Source organism: Trichomycterus rosablanca, chromosome 25, assembly GCF_030014385.1.
Source record: "Trichomycterus rosablanca isolate fTriRos1 chromosome 25, fTriRos1.hap1, whole genome shotgun sequence".
In the NCBI taxonomy this organism is placed as follows: domain Eukaryota; kingdom Metazoa; phylum Chordata; class Actinopteri; order Siluriformes; family Trichomycteridae; genus Trichomycterus; species Trichomycterus rosablanca.
The window spans coordinates 164587-186845 of NC_086012.1; the positions used below are offsets into that span (position 1 = coordinate 164587).

Consider the following 22259-nt stretch of genomic DNA (forward strand, 5'->3'; position numbering starts at 1 on the left):
TTATTATTATTATTATGGTTATTATTATTATTATTATTATTGTTGTTATTATTATTATTACTAATATTATTAGTGTTGTTAATGTTATTGTTATTATTATTATTACTAATATTATTAGTGTTGTTGTTAATGTTATTGTTATTATTATTATTATATTATTATTATTATTGTTATTATTAACTGTTATCAAAAATCTTTAAATGTAGAGTAAACATTGAGTCTCTATTGCTGCTGTAACTGTAATATTTGGTTTTTCCTTTATTTTGAATAAACTGTGTATGAATGTGTGATTTGCTCCTTCAGAGAACATCACAGGGGAGCAGCCATTTTAATTTATAATTTTTATTAATTATCTTTATATTTATCTTTATTTATCTTTATTTATACAATTTTTTATACAAAATATTATTTGGCTGTATATTTATCATTAGACTCAGCTCACTGTTCCACATTGTGCTCCAGATCTACAAACTAACATCACACAGCAGTTCATCCACATCATCACATCACTATTTCATCTCCTGCTGCACTAACACAACTTCCTTCCAACAGCTGTTTCTCCTCCAGCACAGAGCCGCCAATCCACCTTCCACATCACTGAAAAGGAGATCATTGGGACTGCAGCTCGAGCAGCTTGTAAAGAAAACTTCGCTGACCTGGTCACTGTCTACACAGAGGAAGAAAATGAAGAACTGGCTAATCTGACAGTTAAGGACAATTTTAGCTGGATCGGTCTCTGTCGTGATCAGTCAGTAATCAGTGATAAATGGTCTAACGGGGATCCTGTTACCCTCAACAATCTACCAGCACATGATGGGTCATCACATCCTGTCTGTGCTTCTATAAAGGCTGAAGGTTCATGGGAAAGTGTTCAGTGCAAAGAGAAAAGAAATTTCATGTGCTATAAAGAAGGTAAGAATGGATCAATATTGCTGATCATTTGATTATTTCATGTTTATGTGATGAAGAACCTTTTCTGTAGGTGTTTCTCCTGAGTATCATTTAATCCCTGAGGGAAAGTCCTGGTACGAGGCTCAGAGCTTCTGCAGGAGGAACTTTACTGACCTGGTCACCATCAGAGATCAGGAACAAAATGAGCAGGTGAAGAATGAAGGTTTAAAGAACAGTAGCACTCCTTACTGGATCGGCCTGCTGCGTGATGCCTGGCACTGGACTGATGGAGGAAACTCGACTTACAGAAACTGGGATTCTAATGAGCCAAAGCAAAACAATGGAACTGATAAACCTGATTGTGTAGAAATGAATGGGAATGGAAAGTGGTTTAGTGTTCCATGTGAGAATGACGCTTTAGCTCTGTGCTACCACAGTAAGTCTCAGTGATCTTCTGGATCAGGACTAGAACCCAGCTGGTGTGAATGGGAACCCTGACAGCACTGACGCTTCCTCTCTGACTTTTTCTCTTGCAGCTTCCATCTACGTGAGCTCAGGGAAGATGAGCTGGGAGGAGGCGCTGGATCACTGCCAGGAGGGGAACAGGTCCGGAATCCTGCAGGTCCAGTCCAAAACCCAGCAGGAGGACGTGGAGGCGGAGCTCAGGAGGGGGCGTGTCAGTGAGCCTGTGTGGGTGGGGCTTAGACAGAGCGTACTCTTCGGATTCTGGTTGTGGACCGACGGGGCGACCGCGTTTCCTTACACCAACTGGTACGGAGGGGAACAACCGGAGCATCAGAACTCCCACCACTGCGGCGCCATCGACCCTCAGAAAGATTTCCAATGGTGCGACAGGGACTGTGATTCCAAGTTTAGAGTTCTGTGTAGAGTCTGACAATCTGATTGTGATTAAATTTACTTGAACATTTGTACCAGTTATTCCTTTTATTACTGTGTTTTGTTTCTGTTGTTTTCAGTTGTTGTCAGTAAATCACAGGAAGAATTAAAACTTCTGTTTGTCTGTGTTTATCCCCTTAAAAACACACAAAAAATAAAAACAACAGGTCAGAGGGTCTTTAGTTAAAACTATATATATATAATTCGGACTCTAAGTGTGAGGGAGAAACCTTGAGAGGAATCAGACTCTACAGGGACCTCCATCATTCCTGGATGATGTGTGCGTGTGTGTGTGTGTGTGTGTGTGTGTATGAGACATGGTCACCCACTGTCCCTCACCTGGTGGCAGGTGTGAGTATAGAGTGCTGCTAGTGTGCAGCTCTCTCTGTGCTCCCCCAGTAGGTGGGGCAGTTTGTCGGGGGCTGGGAGGGAGGTGAAGTTGGGGATGATGTTGTTAAATTTAGGGAAGAATTGGGAGCGGACGTGGTGGTACTTGGTACACCGGGTGAGGAAGTGCAGCTCCGTCTCTACTGTACTGAGAGTGCAGTGCTGACACGACCTCTCCTCCCGGGGCAGCCAGGACCGGGTGTGTCGCCCCGTCTCCACGGCCAGGTCGTGTGCGCTCAGTCTGTACCTCGTCAGGGTGTTTCTTAATTTAGGGTCGGATACTGTGCTCAGATAATCTGCTGCACTGTAGTGTCTGTTTAGGGTCAAATAACAAATAACAACAAATAATAAATAACAACAAATAATAAATAACTGCATTTTACTTTGAGTTTTAGTTTCATGACTTTTATTTTAAAATTAAGTCCCGCTGAGAAGCTCTTGTTTGTGATGATGACTTTTATTGTGAAGTTTAGTCCCTCTGTTGTGTTGGAGGACTTTTATTGTGAAGTGAAGGTGCTGGAGGAGGTGGATGGAGGTGGATGGAGGAGGTGCTGGAGGTTCTGAGGGAGCAGGATGGCTGGATGAAGATCTCTCTGGTTCTCTGGTTCTCTGGTTGCTGGACGCTGTTTGTGGGTTGAATGTGAATCGGAATGTCGCTGGAGATAAAAGAGTTCAGCGGCTTATTGTGAATAAAATCAGGTGAAAGGGGATCACGGTTCCGGTTTGATGATCAGCGCTGCTTCAACTCAACTGATTTTAATAAACACCGTGAGTCTGATTTATTATTATTATTATTATTATTATTATTATTGTGATTGTTGTTGTGATTGTTGTTGTGATTGTGATTGTGTACGGTACTGTTGTGTATAATGACGTGTATCAGGTGAATGTCATGTCATGTCAGAGCACCGAGTATCGGCGATACAATAATAAACCGATACTGATCTGATACTGATCTGATACACACTCGGTGAGCATTTTATTAGGAACAGCTGTGTGATCTATACCTTCTGTATTTGCTTTATATACAGCAGTCTACCACACAGGTGATTTTTGTAGGGATATACAATTACTGACTGTATTATGTGCTGCTGTGTTCCGGGTGAAGCACCGTTCTCAGCACTGCAGTGACACTAATCCTAATGACATGGTGCCGTGTGCTGTTCTGGTGTCAGTGTAGCAGGTGCAGCAGTGTTGTTGGGATTTTTAAATACCATTTAAACTCCCCCCGGCCTCTTAATTAGGCGAGTGCAGTGCGACAGACAGGCTACAGTCAGTAATTGTATACCCACAGAGTGCATCTGTATGGTAGCTTGTGAAATAATTAGTATATGTATGTATTTTAAAAGGGGGATTTATATAAAAGGTTGCCGGTTCAAGCCCAACTACTGCCAAGTTGCCACTGTTGGGCCCCTGAGCGAGGCCCTTAACCCTCAAGTGCTTAGATTGTATTCGGTCACACCTGCTTTGGATAACAGCGTCTGCTAAATGGGCATTAATGTGGAAGTGTCCCATTTTCTTCTTAACAAGCCCTACTCTGCTGGTATTTTGGAGTGTGTCTGTGGGAACCTGTGTATCATCGATTTTAAACACCTGTAATAAGTGAGGCGTTCTGTTATTAGGCGGGTGTTCACATACGTTTGAGCTGATCTGGGGTGGTTCCTCTCCCCCAGGTGGAGGTGGGTGTGTTGGTGAGAGTGTTAGGATGAACTCGGAGGAGCTGGAGCTGCTCGGTGACTCCAAGTACCGGAACTACATCGCCGCCGTGGATAAAGCGCTGAAGAACTTCGAGTACTCCAGCGAATGGGCCGACCTGATCTCAGCTCTCGGCAAACTCAACAAGGTACCGAATCCCATCAGTCTCTGTCCCGTTACCCTCCGTCCTGTTACCCTCCGTCCTGTTACCCTCCGTCCTGTTACCCTCCGTCCTGTTACCCTACATCCCGTTACCCTACGTCCTGTTACCCTACATCCCGTTACCCTACATCCCTACATCCTGTTACCCTACAGGTACCCGGGTACCCTACGTCCCGTTACACTACGTCCTGTTACCCTACATCCCGTTACCCTCCGTCCTGTTACCCTACGTCCCGTTACCCTCCATCCTGTTACCCTCCGTCCTGTTACCCTCCGTCCTGTTACCCTCCGTCCCGTTACCCTAAATCCTGTTACCCTAAATCATGTTACCCTACATCCCGTTACCCTAAATCCTGTTACCCTACATCCCGTTACCCTAAATCCTGTTACCCTAAATCATGTTACCCTACATCCCATTACCCTACATCCTGTTACCCTACATCCTGTTACCCTACGTCCTGTTACCCTACGTCCTGTTACCCTACATCCTGTTACCCTACATCCTGTCATTGTCTCGTTACTCTCCATCACTTTCCATGATTGACTACATAATCATACGTGTCTACATAAATAGGGTTAGTTTGACTGAAACCATTTAAAAAAACATGGAACAGTAGTCTCTTGTCAAGGTTGAAAAATCTCATGTAGAGTTTTTTTTAATGGTCTAAAAAAAGCGCAAATCATAAATGACGTGGAGCTCATGATGACGTGAAGCCTGCTCGATTGTAACCAGCATCACTGAGGTTTTTAGAGGGGGGGGGTGATTTTGTTGAGACAGGAGGTGACGGTTTGGGATTTAAGACCTCGGCGGTGTGTTACAGGTCCTGCAGAACAATGCCAAGTACCAGGTCATACCCAAGAAGCTGACGATCGGCAAGCGTTTGGCGCAGTGCCTTCACCCGGCGCTGCCCAGCGGCGTTCACCGTAAAGCTCTGGAGACCTACGAGATCATCTTCAAAATCATCGGCCCCAAACGCCTGGCCAGGGACCTGTTCCTCTACAGGTAACCACGACACCACGGGGATGAGGGGCGGGGCTGAGAGGGCGTGGCTGCTCGTTCGGCTGTGTGTGAGATCATGTCGGTGTTGTTTTGGTAGCTCTGGACTCTTCCCGCTGCTCTCCAACGCCTCCATGTCGGTGAAGCCGGTGCTGCTGGGTCTGTACGAGACCTTCTACCTGCCGCTGGGAAAAACGCTGAAACCCGGACTGCAGGGATTGCTGACGGGGGTTCTGCCGGGCCTGGAGGAGGGGTCCGACTACCACGACAGGTCAGAGCGACGAAAAATTACTTCTAATTTTATTACAATAGGATTGTTTTATTATCTAAAGTGTTTTATATGTATTTTAAATAAATGAAAACAGATATTTTGAAACCAGACTCTCGTGAGGAGTGTGTCAGTGTGAATGATTGTTTCCTTGCTGTGTTCAGGACCAACACGCTGCTGGAGAAGGTGGCGGCGGCGGTGGAACAGTCGGTGTTCTATAGCGCCCTCTGGGGGAGCATCCTGACCAGCGCCTCCGTACGACTGCCGGGGATCAGCTTCGTCCTCCTGCACCTGAACCGAAAACTGAGCATGGAGGATCAGCTGTACGTCATGGGCAGCGACATCGAACTGATGGTGACGCCAATTAATACGGCTCGTTATAAACCCGGATATAATTAGGACAGGTGGAGGGTACAACAGTCGTGTGTGTGTGTGTGTGTGTGTGTGTGTGTGTGTGTGTGTGTGTGTGTGTGTGTGTGTGGTGCAGGTGGAGGCGGTCAGTACGTCGGTTCAGGACTCCAGTGTGTTGGTACAGAGAAGTACGCTGGATCTCATCCTCTTCTGCTTCCCCTTCCACATGAGCCAGGTAACAGAACTCACCACCATCAACACCCAACCTGAACCCCTAAACCTGAACCTGAACCCCTAAACCTGAACCTGAACCCCTAAACCTGAACCCTAATCCTGAGTCCTAAACCTGAAATATCCACCCTAAACCTCAACCATAAACCTGTACCATCATCTCATACCTGAACCCTAAACCTGAACCTGAACCATCAACCCTAAACCTTAACCCTGAACCATAAACCTGTACCATGATCTTGAACCTGAACCCTAAACCTGAACCCTGAACTGGAATCTGAACCCCTAAACCTGAACCCAGAACTTGAACCCTAAACCTGAACCCTAAACCTGAACTCTAAACTTGAATCTGAACCCTAAACCTGAACTTTACCTTTCAGCTAGGTTCTACATCCCAAAGTTGCTCTGAACAGAACCAGATAAAGATCCAGAGTTTATTTTGGTTAAAACGAGCTCACAGATCTTTTTCGGCCTGCAGAACTGCTGCTCCCTGGATGTTGTTAGGACACTGTAACTGTAGTAAAGGTTCTGGTCTGTACTGACTGGTTTTGTGTGGGTTGTTCTGGTTCCCTCTCTCAGGCCACTCGGCCGGATATGATCCGGATCCTGTCGGCGGCGCTGCACGTGGTTCTGAGGAGGGACATGTCGCTCAACCGCAGGCTGTACGCGTGGCTGCTGGGTAAGAGAGAGTAATAACCCGCCGGAGTGTTTAGGGAAGGACCCGACCCGACCGCCTGCTGCTGAGATTTGGCATTTAGATAAACACTGTAGTAGCAAAAGTATATGGACACCTCATTATAAAATCACTGATACAGAGTTCACCCTCAGGGGCTATACTGCACCAGCTTCTCCCTGTCGGGGAGGATTGGGAGTGTGTCTGTGGGAGTTTGTTCACATTCAGTCAGAAGAGCATTCAGAAAGTCTTTCACTGGCTCACACTGTGTTCCAATTCATCCCAAATGTCTAAATGTCTTCTGTAGGGTGAAGATCAGGGCTCTGTGAGGGCCACTAAAGTTCCCTCACACCACACACAGCTAATCATGTCGTTATGTTAGAAATGGGTGTGGCTGAAACACCCAAACACACATACTTTCAGCCACGTTATGTGAGTTCTAGTCATAATATTGTGTGTGTTACTGTTTCACCTCCTGATTTACTCTGTTTTACCTGCAAACCTCGTGCTGGGACGTCCATCACGGTGAGTGTGTGTGTGTGTGTGTTGGTGTGTATGCTGGAAATGCTTTGCTTATTTGTTTGAGTCTGTGTGACCAGATATTTAATGTGTGTATGTATGTGTGTATTGGGTGGGTGTGTGTGTGTATGTGTGTGTGTACAGGTTTCGACAACAACGGGGTGAAAACAGGCCCCCGAAACAATCGCCTTAGCAACACGGAGGAACACGCAACACACTACTTCAACACCTACTCCAAAGACATGCTGGTACAGGTGTGTTACACACGCGGTGTGTGTGATGATGAGTGTGTGTAACGCGGTGTGTGTGTGATGATGATGATGAGTGTGTGTAACGCGGTGTGTGTGTGTGTGATGATGATGAGTGTGTGTAACGCGGTGTGTGTGATGCCGGTGTTGCAGGCCATGGTGGGGATACTGCAGGGTAAAGCTCGGGGGGGTGAGGAGGAGAGCGCCCTCATGCACGACCTCAAACCGTTTAGGATCCTCATCAGCCTTCTGGATAAACCTGAACTGGGTACACACACACACACACACACACACACACACACACACACACACACACACACACACATACAGATACACACACCTACACACACTGTAATGTACCTGTGTGTGTTGTAGGTCCTGTGATCCTGGAGGACGTTCTGATCGAGGTGTTTCGAACTTTACACACTCAGTGCAGAGCAGAACTGGACCTGCAGAACCAGAACCAGTTCAGTAAGGATCAAACCCAGCTCAGCAGGTCAGCAGTACTAATAATTATTATAGAATTATAATCACTGTGTTTATAGAGCAGCTTAAACTGAATAAAACTAGAGAGAAGAAAATGTAGTGATTTATTTGGATTTGGGCTGCAAAAACACACTGCAGAGATCCCAGTTTACTCATGTCCAGTTCCCCCATTTTAACTTCCTCCTCCTCCACTGCCTGTCTCTCTCTCTGTCCCCCACTGTGTGTGTGTGTGTGTGTGTGTGTGTGTGTGTGTGTGTGTGTGTAGTAAGCTGCGGGAGAATAAGAAGACGGCTGAGCTGATCAAAACTGCTAATCTGTTGTTTAATTCCTTCGAGCCGTACTACATGTGGGATTATATCGCCCGATGGTTCGAGGAGAGCTGCAGGTCGGTACTCACTCACGCCCTGGAGAACTCTGGGAGTTTGGAATGCACTGTGGGGTTTTGTCCTCGACTGGTGACACTTACTGTATATACAATTGTGGAATGTTCTGACAGGCGAGCCGGGCGTGGCCCCGGGCCCCCAGCGCTGTCCCTGCTGGAGTTCTGCACGCTGATCGACTTCCTGCTGGACATCGTATCACTGGTGAGTCCAGCTCTGCTCTTATCAGACCTGCATCAGCAAACCAGGAGCTGCTCTACCTGGTCAGGGTCACGGTGGGTCCGGTATGCACCGAAATCACAGGGCGCGGTGTGGTAACACACAGCCATCTTCTCTTCCTCAGACACAGCCAATCACGTCTGTGTGTACATGCCCGACCGGCTGATAGCACCGCTGAGGATTCGAACCCCTTTATCCTGGTAGTGTCAGAGCCGGGATTCGATCCCACAAGCTTCTGATTGATAGCACAAAGCTCTGATGTGTATCCTTCTGTAGATTAAGATCTGGCCTGATCACGAGCTGTTCGTAATTCTCCTTTTAATGTTTTAATAAACAAAAATATACAAATGAATATTTGGCAGTGGGTTGGTGGGTAGCACCGTCCTCTCACAGCAAAAAGGTTCTGGGTTCGATTCCCAGGTGGGGTGGTCCAGGTCTTTTCTGTGTGGAGTTTGCATGTTCTCCCCGTGTCTCTGGGTTTCCTCCCCCAGTACAAAGACGTGCAGTCAGAATATCTGGAGATACAAAAATAGAACACAATAAAAACCAATATTTTAAAATAATTGGATATAAATATAATTTTAGTATAATTTTAAACCTGGTGATGATCTGAGTCCTGGTCTGTAGTTTCTTAAGCCCACATGCTGGATGTTCTCACATGTTCTCACTTCAGTTTGCTGTGTGTCTGATGTGAACACAACTTTCAGGATTTAATCTTGTCTTTATCTTTTTATCTCTTTATTCTTTATTCTTTATTCTTTGCTCTGTGAACTTTATTTATAAACCTGTTGTGTGTTTGAGAGGATTGTAAATAAAGTGAATGCTTTCTGCTTTTACCTCTTGGATCAAACCTGCTGTTTCTGTTTCTCTCTCTGTTCCTCTCTGAAGCCCACTCGCAGTATGAGGGTGATCTGTCAGGTACGCTTCTGTTCCTCTTCCTGCTCTCACCTACACCCCTCTGTTCCTCCGAAATACACACACACACACACACACACACGCACACATGCTCTGGGTTATATAGGCTGCTGTACAGGAGATTATGTAGGATGTTTAGGATGTTAGAAATTATGTTCTTTATAAAGTTATACATGATGCTATATAGAATGGGTTATACATGACATTGATGTTATATTGGTTTATGTTTAGGATGTAATATAGAATGTTATAAATGATGATATATATAAAGTTAAACATGATGTTATGCATTTTAATATATAGGGTGTTATATAGAATTATGTATAGGATGTTACACAGTTAATGATGCTGTACATGATGTTATATGGGATGTGATACAAGATGTATATGGTGTTACACGTGGTGTTATATAGGATTACGTTTAACATGTTACATAGAATGTTACATATGATATATATATGAAGTTATACATGGTGTTATACATTTTATTATATAGGGTGTTATATAGGATTATGTGTAGCATGTTACGTAGATTGTTATAGATGATGTTAAACACGAGGTTATATATGATGTTCTACGTGGTGTTATGTAGGATTATGTTGAGGATGTTATGTAGGATGTTATATATGATGTAGTACTGCGTATATCACGCCTGTGTGTGTTTGCTACAGGAGACGTATATCGAGATCCAGACGGAGCACCTCCCTCAGCTCCTCCTCAGGATGATCTCTGCTCTCACTCTTCACCTCCCGTCCCTCAGTCTGTCTGAGCTCATTCACTGTCTGCGCCTCTGTTCCAAAATCCTCAGCAAAGTTCAGCCCCCCCTCGTCTCCCCCCTCACCCTCCCCAGCACCTCCAGCTCTGCCCCCCGGGACCAGGAACCCTGCTGCCCAGTGAGTGTCTTCAGTACCAGGGTTACAGACTCAGCCGGCCGGCTGATCCATGTTCTTGTTGTTATTGGTTATTATTATTCAGGCATGAATGTTTCTCTCTCTCTCAGACAGTCCCGGTGTCTCTGACGGTGGACGCCCCCCTCAGTGAGGAGGTCTTTGAGGAGGGTGATGCCCTGCCCACCCTGCGCTCCCCTGAGAGCAGTTTTACTGATTTTGTTCAGTATGAGGGACAGGGCGAGGTGGAGGGGGAGGACTCCGCTCGGGTACGACCCGCTCCGAAACCCTGTTCTGGCTCCGGTGTTCCCCCGAAACTGCAGGGCGCCCCGCTGATGCAGCGGTGCCTCGAGCACTTCCAGCACTTCCTGTGCAGTCTGGTGGACCTGCACGTCACGCCCGGTCTGAGGGAGGGTGGGGCGTTACAGGAGACGACGGGCGTCACGGATCAGAAGGAGTGCGTGGCGGCGTTCGGCGCGGCCTGTCAGCTCTTCCTCGAGTGCTCCAGTTTCCCCGTGTACATCGCTGAGGGGAACCTCAAATCCCCCACCAGAGACGAACAGAAAGGTCAGAACCCGTAAATTCATTTATTTTATTTTATTTATTTACTTTAGTTATATATTCATTTATTTTATTTATTTATTTGTATTTATTTATTTTATAATAAACTCCAAAAAAACAAAAAAAATTATGAATATAATACAAAAATAAAATATTAAATTTTATAATAAAAAATAAAATAAATAAAAATATATTAAAATAATACACATACAATGTAATTACATAGTTTAAATAATGATATTAATTAAACAAAAATATATAAAATATTTCTAATATGGCACGATATTATATAAAATATTATATTTTATTATTATTTTTGTAAAGTGCAGTTTAAAAAACAGAAATATAAATATTTTAGGGGGTTGAATACTTTTTCCGACCCCCTGTGGAGTGCTGTATGAGTTGTAATGTGTGTGTGTTTCCTGTAGAGGGCGTGAGCGTCTCCCCTCCCTCCTGGCTGCAGGCTCTGATGAACGCCTGTTTCTCCGAGCTGGACTTCAGCGTCCGTGCCGTGGCCGTGGCCCTCCTCATGGACCTGGTGGGGCTGACCCAGTCCGTCGCCATGGTGACGGCGGAGCGCGTGGGGGGCGCCGACTCCGCCCGGCCGATGAGCCCGAGCCAGGGCCGGGTCGCCGTGGTGATCAGGCCGCCGCTCACGCAGGGCATGCTGAGGCACATCGCCGAAAACACCGACTTCTTCAAGGTGAGGGATCGAGGCGTTACCCCGGGGGGTCTGAGCACCGACCTCACTGGAAGGGGCTACCGGCCGGCCGGGTGTCCACACAGACGTGATTGTAAGGCGTGGTGGGGGGTTTCAAGCCCTGTGATGAATTGCCACCCTGTGCATGTCATGGCCTGATGCTCAGGTGTCCACAGGTTTTGTGCTCGGACCCTGATGATTGTGGTTAGAATTCCCTCCCGTTTTGACCCCGCCCCCCTCTCTGTTTCTCTCCTGTAGAGGGTGGCGGTGCTGCTGTGGGATCAGCTGGGCGTGGCCACGCCTCAGCACCATCAGCGCAGCGTGGAGCTTTTCTACCAGCTTCACAACCTGGTTCCTTCCTCCAGCATCTGCGAGGACGTCATCAGTAACCAGCTCATGCACCGAGACAAGGTAACACCCCGACACCACCCCTGTACAACCTAAACCTGTACACCAGCCCTTCCCTAAACTGTTCTCACGGGCGTGGTTGTGCTCTCAGGGGACCCGGCTGGAGGCTCACGTCAAGTTCTCAGTTCTGTGGCATCTCACCAGAGACCTGAACATCAGCAAGTCCTCGCCGTTCAGCCGCACCTTCGACAGGTAACGTCGAGCATTCAGCGTTTTCGGGCAGAACTGGGTGTAGCTCGCTTGACTGTGGACAGTGTCGGCCATGTTCCAGCAGGATCTGATTAATTGCAGATGTGATCGAGACCGTTTGTCTCCTGCAGGTCTTTGTTCATCATGCTGGACAGTCTGAGCTACTGGGACGGTTCGTCGAGTGCCGTGGGTCGGGCGTGGCTCAACCAAGTATTACAGCGGCACGACATCGCCCGGGTCCTCGAGCCGCTCCTGCTGCTCCTTCTGCACCCCAAAACTCATCGGGTTTCCATACAGAGAGTCCAGGCCCAGCGCCACTGGACCAGCGCTTTCCTGGACCCAGCGGGAACAGAGGCCGGCGGGGATCCGCCTGAACTCGGCTCTCATAGTAAGCACCGCGTTTATGGTTTGGTTTTAATCATTTGAAGGTCCCACGGACCACAAAAGAGCAAATAAAAACGAGGTATTAGATTATTTTAACTGCTGGGATTTTGTGTCCTACAGATTATTGCATCTCTGTGGATCCCTCAAAGGCCCGAGACCTTCCTCTGGACGACATGGAGCCCTTGAGCCTCACCGTGAACCCTTTAAGTGACAGCGTGTCGCTTCTGAGCCTCAGCATGGAGAACCTACAGCTCTGTGGAGAATATCAACCTCCAGACCAGCAGGGGCAGCCTCTGAGCTCCGAGTCGACTGGCAGCATCGGCAGCATCGACGAGCTGGAAGCGAGCGGAAGCAGCACTAATACCTGTGATCCCAGTGTGATTCCAGCAGAAGAATCAGAAGAAGACTCCATGAACGTGGTGGTTTCTGCGATCATCAGTGAACTGGTGGACAAAGTGGTGCAGACGCTGGAGGACGGTTCGACCGGGACCGATTCCCCTCCTGAGGCCTGGACACGGAGCGATTCGGACAGTTCCAACTCCTCCGAGACGTCCGTCGAACCCCAGGTCAACGTGACTCCGTTTTCAAGTAACCAGGGTCGAACGCTTCCCGAACTGGTGGCCGGCGGGACGCTGGAGCTTCTCGCGGTACCTCACGCCGGAGAGGAACCTCAGGAGGGAATAACCCGGCATAGTTCCTCGCCTTCGATCGCCACGCTGACGGACGGCGGCGTGAACGGGAGCTTACACCCGGACGACCCGCTCTCACGGAAGCGCAGCCAGAGCAGCACGCAGCTCAGCCTCAGGGGCAAAATCATGGAGCGTCTCGCCGACAAATCCCCGGGCGCCAAACCCAAGGTCAAGAAGTCCAAGCGGAAAGACCAAGAGCGCCGGAAAACCAACCAGGCCGATAAAAACCGGCCTCCCAGCATCTTCTTCGGGGACAGCCTGGACCTGGAGAACTGGTACAGCTGTGGGGAAGGGGAGGTCTCCGAAATCGAGAGTGACGTGGGCTCGCCCGGCTCCGGCACCCCTGGAGTCCCGGGATCGTCTCGATCGTCGAGCCGCTTCAACATCCACCCGCTGTACCAGCACGTCCTGCTTTACCTGCAGATCTACGACTCCTCCAGGGCTCTCCACGCTCTCTCGGCCATCGCGGCCATGTTGCGTACGGCCCCCGCCGGCCTCGTCGGCGCCATCTCCACCACCAGCATCAACAACACCTACACCCCGCAGCTCTCGCTCCTCCAGAACCTCCTGGCCCGGCACCGCGTCTCCGTCATGGGCAAGGACTTCTACTGCGCCATCCCGCAGGACTCGCACTCCTTCCGTAGCGCCATGTACCTGGAGATCATCATCTCCCTGTGCCTCTACTTCCTGCGCAGCTACTACTCGGCGCACGTCCCGGCCATGCCGCAGGACCTCGCCGGGAACCGCGCCATGCAGCTCACCAGCCTGGAAGTCCTCACGCTTCTGTTCGCCGAGCTGGCCAAGGTGACCGGCGGCTCGGCTAAAGGCTTCGCCAGCTTCATCAGCGACGTCCTGTCCAAGTGCAAGGTGCAGAAGGTGGCGCTGCACTGCCTGCTCTCGTCCATCTTCAGCGCGCAGAAGTGGCACGAGCAGCGCCTGCGCGGAACCAACCTGCCCGCCGTGGAGGAAGGACTGTCGGAGGACAGCGTGATTGACCTGTCGGAGGACCGGCTCGACTCGTGCAGCGGCGTGCAGTCGCAGCTCCTGCGGCTCCTCCAGAGTCTGGTCGTGCTGGAGCATCACGTCCTGGTCCCCGGAGACGACTCCGCCGAGACCGGTTCGGGCACCGGGAGTTCTGGAGGTGGCGCCGGAGCCGGACCCGGAGGTTTCGAGATCTTGGGCGGTGAAGTGGAGCATGTGAACCCTCAGCAGCCGATGGCGTCGCTGCAGTACCTGCACGGGCAGCCGATCACGGCGCAGGGCATGTTCTTATGCGCGGTCATACGGGCGCTGCACCAGAACCACACGTGTAACATGCACCCGCAGTGGATCGGGCTGGTCACGGCGACGCTGCCCTACATGGGACGGGTCCTGCGCCGCGTCGTCGCCTCGGTGACCCTGCAGCTCTGCAGGAACCTGGACAACCTGATCCAGCAGTACCGCTACGAAACCGGGATCACAGAGAGCAGGTGGGTGGGTCAGCGCCGGGACTGGTGCTGCAGGAACGCTGTGGGATTCTGGTGGTGATACTGGTGGTGTGTACAGGTTATTATCACTGTGTGTGTGTGTGTGTGTGTGTTATATTGCCAGGCCCCAGTGGATGGCGCTGTGTATTCCTCCTGACCTCATCCTCACCATGCTGGAGGGAGTGACCGCTATTATCCACTACTGCCTGCTAGACCCGTCATCTCAGTACCACCAGGTGGGGGCGCTATACATTCATGAGTGCATTAAAACGTGACAGCACTGTTATGATGTTGGGAATGACTAGGCGCCCACACGGACGTTATTTGCTGTGCCTGAGAGAGAGGGAGGCAGGCGTGGCTACGGCGAGTAGTGTGAAGGAGGCGAAAGAGTCAGTTAGCTGCCACCAACATCAGAGATTTTCAGTACCATGTTCATCCTGATCATGGTCGTGTCTGACCCAGAGCCCTCCTGGAACTGGATGCCAGTTCATCTCAGGGCTTCTTGTATTTATATAAGACGTGTGTGTGTGTGTGTGTGTGTGTGTGTGTGTGTGTGTGTGTGTGTGTGTGTGTGTGTGTGTGTGTGTGTGTGTACAGCTGCAGGTGAGCGTGGATCAGAAACACCTGGCTGAAGCTCGTTCAGGGATCCTCTCCATCCTGCACACCATCATGTCATCAGTCACTCTGCTGTGGAGCGCCCTGTACCTCGCCGACACCTCCGAGCGACCCAGCGGCGCCACCTACAGCTCCAACATCAACCTCGGCTCCACCAAGGTCTAAATAATAATAATAATAATCATCATTTATAATAGTGAATAATTGTATAATAACTGAGTAATAAATGAGGTAAATCGTTACTCTGTTGGTCCTGCAGAATCTTCGGCAGCAAATTCTGGAGCTGCTGGGTCCGATCTCCATGAACCACGGCGCTCACTTCATGGCCGCCATCGCCTACGTCTGGAACGAGAGGAAACAGATGAAAAGTCCGGCCAGAAACAAGGTACAGAGCGTCTGTTATAGTGCGCACACACACACACACACTCACACACACACACACACACACACTCTCTCACACACACACACTCTCACATTGGCTGATATTGTGGTTTATTTTGGTAGGTGATACCAGCAGCGAGTGAGGAGCAGCTCCTCCTGGTGGATCTGGTGAGGTCGGTTAACGCCATGCGCACCGAAACGGTCATGCAGACGGTGAAGGAAGTGCTCAAACAGCCACCCGCCATCGCTAAGGAGAAGGTACGCCTGCTAATAAGATATATTACTATAACATGGTGATCATTACAGTGTTAAACCACACCCACTGACATTCCTGGTTTCTGATTGGCTGGCAGGTGGTTATTGATTTGTTAGAACAAGACATCAGTAAAGTAGGTTTGGGTGCGAGTGAAATAAGAGTTAATCGAGAGTCGAATGAGAGTTATATGAGAGTCGAATAACAATTGAATTAAAGTTAAATGAGAGTTCATTGTGAGTTGAATGAGTTGTTTGAGATCAAATTGACTCGATTGTGAGTCAAATGTGAGTTAAATAAGAGTTGAATGAGAGTTGAATGAGTCGATTGAAAGTTGATTGAGAATTAAATTATAAAGCTGTTGATGTGTAACCATAACGATCACCATGTTAAAGTTGACTGTTGTGAGAAACGCTCTTAATAAAATAATACATGTATAAGAGTTTGATGTCTGTATGTTGGTTGGTGGTGATGCTGTAGGTCAGATAAATATGTAGCTGAACCTCCTGCTTCTCTCTCTCTCTCTCTCTGCAGAAGCATCTCTCTCTGGAGGTCTGCATGCTTCAGTTCTTCTACGCCTACGTACAGAGGTGAGACGCCCGGTATATCTCTCTATAACAATGATCAATGAAAAGAGATTATTGGGCCCTCATGTCATGGGCCCCTAGAATAATATTATGGATCTTGTGTAGGATTCCAGTTTCCAGTTTGGTGGACAGTTGGGCGTCGCTGCTGTCACTGCTGAAGGAATCGGTACAGCTCGGCCTCCCCGCACCCGGGCAGTTCCTCATCCTGGGGTACGACACACACACACACACACACACACACACACACACACACACACAGTATTCAGTGGTGTAGGTGTGGCCATGTGAGCTCACTCGTTATCATTCTGTGTGTGTTTGTGGTTCAGAGTTCTGAACGAGTTCATCCTGAAGAATCCAACACTGGACAGTAAGAAGGACCAGCGAGAGCTTCAGGTGAGAGAAGCAGCACAGCCTCCTCACATCTACACCTGCTTCTGCTTCTGACCTTCAGGAAAGTGTTTGTGGAGGTCAGAAGTCAGTACCTCAGAACCCGCCCACAGGTTCCCCCATATTCCTCCCGATCTATCTATCCCCTCCATCACGTGTGGATGCCCCATTAGCAGAGATCAGAAACAAAACCCATCCCACCTTTTCCCTCCCCCAGGCATGGTCAACTGTGCCTGTCTGGGTGCTTCACCAGGTTGATAGCACCACCTGGGATTCTAACTCGAGAGCTGAAGATCTGAGGCCCATTTCACTGCTGCACACACAGATCAATTCACCTTCAAAAACTGGGTCCTGATTGGTTAAAAAACGTTGATGTATTTTTTATTCCTGGTCTCTGGTGTGAACAGGACGTGACCCATAAGATTGTGGAGGCCATCGGGACCATAGCCGGTTCCTCTCTGGAACAGACCACGTGGTTGAGGAGGAACCTGGAGGTGAAACCTTCTCCTCAGATCGTGGTGGACGGTGCCAGTCTGGAGACAGGAGATACAGAGGGTGAGAGAGAGAGAGAGAGAGAGAGCGAGAGAGAGAGAGACACCCTCACTGTATAGAAATGTGTGTGTTTACATGTGTGTGTGTGTGTGTGTGTGTGTGTGTGTGTGTTACAGATCTGATGCTGACAGTGATGGAAGCCTCCAGTTTCACCCCCTCAGTGTACAGTGTGCACGCCCTCACACTGCTAGCTGAGGTAAAACCTCACACACACACACACACACACACCTGCACACACCCAGTACAAACATGCCTATATAACTCTGTGTGTGTGTGTGTGTGTGTGTGTGTGTAGGTGTTGGCTCACCTGTTGGACATGGTGTTCTACAGTGATGAGAAGGAGAGAGTGATCCCCCTGCTGGTCAACATCATGCACTACGTGGTACCGTATCTACGCAACCACAGGTACTCACTCACTCTCTCACTGTGGTTCGGGGGAGTCCTGAATCCTAAAAAGGACTTTAGTCAGTGATGGTTGGTGAAGATGAAATGTTTTTTTTATTCTGCTGTTTTTGTTTTCGTGCCCGTTTCAGTGCCCACAATGCCCCGAGTTACCGGGCGTGTATCCAGCTCCTGAGCAGTCTGAGCGGGTATCAGTACACACGCCGAGCGTGGAAAAAAGAAGCCTTCGACCTCTTCATGGATCACACCTTCTTCCAGATGGACGCCTCCTGTGTCAGCCAGTGAGTAATACAAATAACACTCAGTGTATAAATGCATTAGGGAAGGACCTGGGAGGGGTCTCCAACACTGGCTGGTGGCCGCAGGTTGGACACGCGTGCCTGAGGGGGCGTGTGGTGATCCGGCTCTCCTCGAACAGTTTGGGGTTTGTCCAAGTGGCATCAACTTCAGTTGGGAATTGGATATGACTAAACTGCGAGATAAAGAGGGAAAAATCCCTGGGACTGAGCAGCCGGGTCAGCTGGTCATTCCCAGGTGCACCATGGGAGTTGTAGTCACAACACACTCAGACAAACTCTCACTGCTGCCCCCTAATGGTGAGAACTGTAATGACTCTCCTGTGGTTTCCTCACACTGTTAATTCCACTCTCATTACAGTCACTTCTCTTAACTGTGTGTGTGTGTGTGTGTGTGTGTGTGTGTGTGTGTGTTGCAGCTGGAGAGCCATCATCGACCACCTGATGACCCACGATAAGACCACGTTCAGAGATTTAATGAGTGAGTTTTTCCACTTCACACACACACACACACTCCTTATCATTCCCATGGGAACAGGTTAGAGTGGGAACAGGTTAGGGTGGGAACAGGTTAGGGTGGGAACAGGTTAGGGTGGGAACAGGTTATGGTGGGAACAGGTTAGGGTGGGAACAGGTTAGGGTGGGAACAGGTTAGGGTGGGGCGGTCGTGGGCCTAAGAGGGCGTGTGCTAGTCTGTGGCCCTTCTCGGCCAGAGAGCGCGTACACATGAACCACATCCAAACTAGCAGGAAATGTGGTGTCATCTAACCATGTCCTGATAATTGTAGTGGAATTTACAGTGTGTGTGTGTGTGTGTGTGTGTGTGTGTGTGTGTGTGTGTGTGTGTACACAGCGAGGGTAGCAGTAGCACAGAGCAGCTCTCTGAACCTCTTCACCAATCGAGACGCTGAGCTGGAGCAGAGAGCCATGCTGCTCAAACGCCTCGCCTTCACCATCTACAGCAGCGAGGTGGATCAGTACCAGAAATACCTCCCGGATATTCAAGGTACACACACACACACACACTCTCTCTCACACACACACACACACACACACACACACACACACACACACACACACACACACACACACACACTGGACAGGACGAGTGAAGGACCAGCACGAGTACAGGAACAATATACAGACAGAAAACTAACTGGTGTGTGTGTGTGTGTGTGTGCGTGTGCGTGCGTGTGTGTGCGTGCGTGTGTGTGTGTGCGTGTGTGTGCGTGTGTGTGCGTGTGTGTATTACAGAGAGGTTGGTGGAGAGTTTAAGGATTCCTCAGGTGCCGATCCTGCACACTCAGGTGTTCCTGTTCTTCAGAGTTCTGCTGCTGCGCATGTCACCTCAACATCTCACCTCATTATGGCCCACCATGATCACCGAACTGGTACACACACACACACACACACACACACACACACAGCAGATCAGATTACATTAGCTTTATGAATTCTGATTGGTCGGGAATCTTTTCTTTCTCTCTCAGGTTCAGGTGTTTTTACTGATGGAGCAGGAGCTCATCGCAGACGAGGACATCACCAGGTAACCCTGCCACAATCTCACCTCTGTCTCACCACAGTCTCACAACAATCTCACCATAATCCCACCATAATCTCACCATAATCTCAATACAGTGTCCCTGAAATCTCACTACAGTCCCACCATGATCTCCTCACACAGTAGTTTAGTGTAGAACTTTTCTGAGGTGTCACTTGTGTGTGTTTTATTTTCGGGGCCCCTGCAGGACGTCGGGCCCCTCTGTTGCGGGACTGGAAACCACCTATTCGGGAGGAAACGGCTTCTCCACGTCCTATAACAGCCAGCGCTGGCTCAACCTCTACCTGTCGGCCTGTAAACTGCTGGACCTGGCGCTCGCCCTGCCCCCCGACAGCCTGCCGCAGTTCCAGATGTGAGTACAAACACACGCCCCCCTCCTGCTCGTACCTCCGGGTTTCAGGGTCAGTGCTGGAGGTGAAACTGTGTGTGTGTGTGTGTGTGTGTGTGTGTGTGTGTGTGTGTGTGTGTGTGCTGCAGGTACCGGTGGGCGTTCATCCCCGAATCCTCTGACGACTCCGGGCTGGAGGTGCGCAGGCAGGGGACGCACCAGAGGGAGTTCAAACCGTACGTCGTCCGCCTGGCTAAGCTGCTCAGGAAGCGCGTGAAGGTAACTAACAAAACAAACAACGTGACCAGAAGTATGTGGACGCCCGATCGTGAGCTTTATATCGTGTAGAGGAAGCAGGTGTCGTGCTGAAATCTGTCCCAGTCTGAGAGCTTCGGGTCGTGTTCCACCTGACGCCCGGGTACGGCAGGTACGATCAGGAGTGTAACCCCGTCTCGTGTCTCCTGTCTTCTGCAGAAGAGCGGCGAGGACGACGTTTCGGGACGGGCGCTGGCGTGGGAGCCGGGTCGCCTGACTCTCACCCTGTTTGGGATTCGGAGCATGGAGCAGCTCCTCCCGTTCTTCACCGTCCTGAGTCAGGTGTTCAGCAGCAAATCCGGCAGCAGGACGGCGTCCTTTCACCCCGCCCCTCCCGCCGACGCCGCCGGCGCGCTGAAGAACATCAAACCCGAGAGCCAGAGGAGCTTCTGGAGCCGCGCCCGGCACGACATCGAGGAGACGGTGGAGAAGGATTTCCTGGAGGGGCTCATCAAAACGTAACGGAGAGAATAATCATCAGAAATGTGTGTAGGTTATAGTACTGAACTGTGGGGAGCTCCAACACCTCAAATTCTACATGAAACCAGAACAAAGAGGGAAGAAATATTTAAACACGCAGGTTTATAAAAAGTTCTTTTTCTATTTATAATAATTGTGTTTTTTATTATTTAAAGGTTTTATTGCACTCGTTACTTTAATCTCTCCGATGCTCTGAAGTTTCGGCTCATTCCGTGTCGTGGTTCAAAATAAATCTGTTAGAAATGATTCTGGGATCAAAAGTTCCGGTTCCTGAAGCGTCCGGACCTGCACTAACGTTTAAAATCGCCGGCTGTGTTCCAAATCACAAGCTTCTGTATTCTGTACGATGGGTGAGCGGGTTTACACTCGGCTTATTATTTCATTCGTCTTTATATTCCAAAATAAAGTTTCCTAGAATTAAATCCAGACTTAAAAGTAAAAAGATTTTCAGCTTTTTCACAGAAATCTGTTCAATTTGTAATGGAATTTAAAATCTAATTAAGAGTAATTAGTACAAATAAATATTTTATTCAGTAGAAAAAATAAAAACATGTTAAAAATGAATGTTAGTTAAAAATCATTTTGTAAAATTTTAATAATTCTAAAATATAAAACAAACAAAAAAATAATATCTGGTATTAAACTGCACTGAAACATTTACATTCAGTTAAAAGCTGTACACTGTGTGTCTGAAAGTATTTGGACGCCTGACTGTGAGCTTGTCAGACGTCCCACTCCAAAAAACAAATAATATTAAAATAGTCTTGGTGGATGTTCCGGTTCATCCCAGAGCTGTTGAGTGGGGCTGGAGCTTTTCTTCATGTCTCTATAGAGCTCGCTTTGTGCACAGGAAAGGACCTTCCCCAAACTGTTACTGCAGAAGCATGTGATTTCCTTTATATGATTGATTTATTACACGTTAGTGACTGTTGTGTCATTAGAAGGGGCGTCCCGATACTTTTGTCCACATAGTGCAGCTGAGACTCCAGGAGACTCAAACTGAATGAAGAATAAAATCCAGTGTTATTAAAATAAAATGATTTTTAATATCTCTGTGTGTGTTTTTGTTCATGTGATGTTTATGTGATTTGGGACACGGCAGCTGAAATGTGACGCTGCCTGCGCGGCTGTTGTGAAGTTGAAGTTGCTACTGATTTACTGAAATAAAACCACTTTTATTCATCATCATGCGTGAGCTGTTTGTTTATATTCTGATTATTAACACCAGCGCCGGAGGAAAGATTCATCACCGGTTCAGTCCAGACAAGCCGGACAGGACACGCCCAGTTTGTGCCTCTGAAACATAACAACCAGAACTGTGGTGTCCAGTACTGAAGGTTCCAGTATCAGTACCATAGCTTCCAGAACAGATCTAGGGTTAGTGTTAGGGTCTTACATTGTTCATGACACCCACTGTACCACATCATGCAGGACTTTCAGAAGGACTCACTGTTGGTTTTGGTTTTAGATTAGAAACACCAGTAATGGATGTTGGATTG

At 48.7% G+C, this 22259-nt stretch overlaps 1 protein-coding gene across 3 annotated transcripts; it reads left to right on the forward strand.

Annotated features, from left to right (window-relative positions):
* Window positions 1–2741: 2741 nt before the first annotated feature.
* Window positions 2742–21945, forward strand: dop1a (DOP1 leucine zipper like protein A). 3 transcript variants are annotated; one of them, XM_062987329.1, is made up of 38 exons: window positions 2742–2943; window positions 3849–4018; window positions 4854–5035; window positions 5130–5300; window positions 5462–5651; window positions 5785–5883; window positions 6459–6558; window positions 7216–7325; window positions 7473–7587; window positions 7695–7815; window positions 8071–8190; window positions 8302–8389; window positions 9293–9322; window positions 9991–10212; window positions 10320–10773; window positions 11196–11470; window positions 11726–11878; window positions 11967–12067; window positions 12196–12452; window positions 12569–14606; window positions 14728–14839; window positions 15201–15377; window positions 15478–15603; window positions 15723–15857; window positions 16387–16442; window positions 16545–16649; window positions 16766–16832; window positions 17234–17381; window positions 17495–17574; window positions 17674–17783; window positions 17912–18061; window positions 18496–18557; window positions 18930–19082; window positions 19331–19467; window positions 19567–19622; window positions 19825–19989; window positions 20115–20244; window positions 20440–21945. In XM_062987329.1, the coding sequence occupies exons 2-38, from the start codon at window positions 3881–3883 to the stop codon at window positions 20740–20742; spliced, it is 7236 nt and encodes a 2411-aa protein (XP_062843399.1). In that variant the 5' UTR covers window positions 2742–2943; window positions 3849–3880; the 3' UTR covers window positions 20743–21945. The 3 variants fall into 3 exon arrangements, with proteins under 3 accessions (XP_062843399.1, XP_062843400.1, XP_062843401.1); XM_062987330.1 differs by having other exon boundaries at window positions 7243–7325; XM_062987331.1 differs by lacking the exon at window positions 9293–9322.
* Window positions 21946–22259: the final 314 nt, after the last annotated feature.

Excerpts from the sequence above, each read along its gene's own strand:
- dop1a (XM_062987329.1), top strand. The coding sequence starts at position 3,881 with ATGAACTCGGAGGAGCTGGAGCTGCTCGGTGACTCCAAGTACCGGAAC. Across the intron at positions 11,471-11,725 it reads AAAACACCGACTTCTTCAAG|AGGGTGGCGGTGCTGCTGTG; the intron begins GTGAGGGATCGA and ends TCTCTCCTGTAG. Across the intron at positions 12,068-12,195 it reads TTCAGCCGCACCTTCGACAG|GTCTTTGTTCATCATGCTGG; the intron begins GTAACGTCGAGC and ends TGTCTCCTGCAG.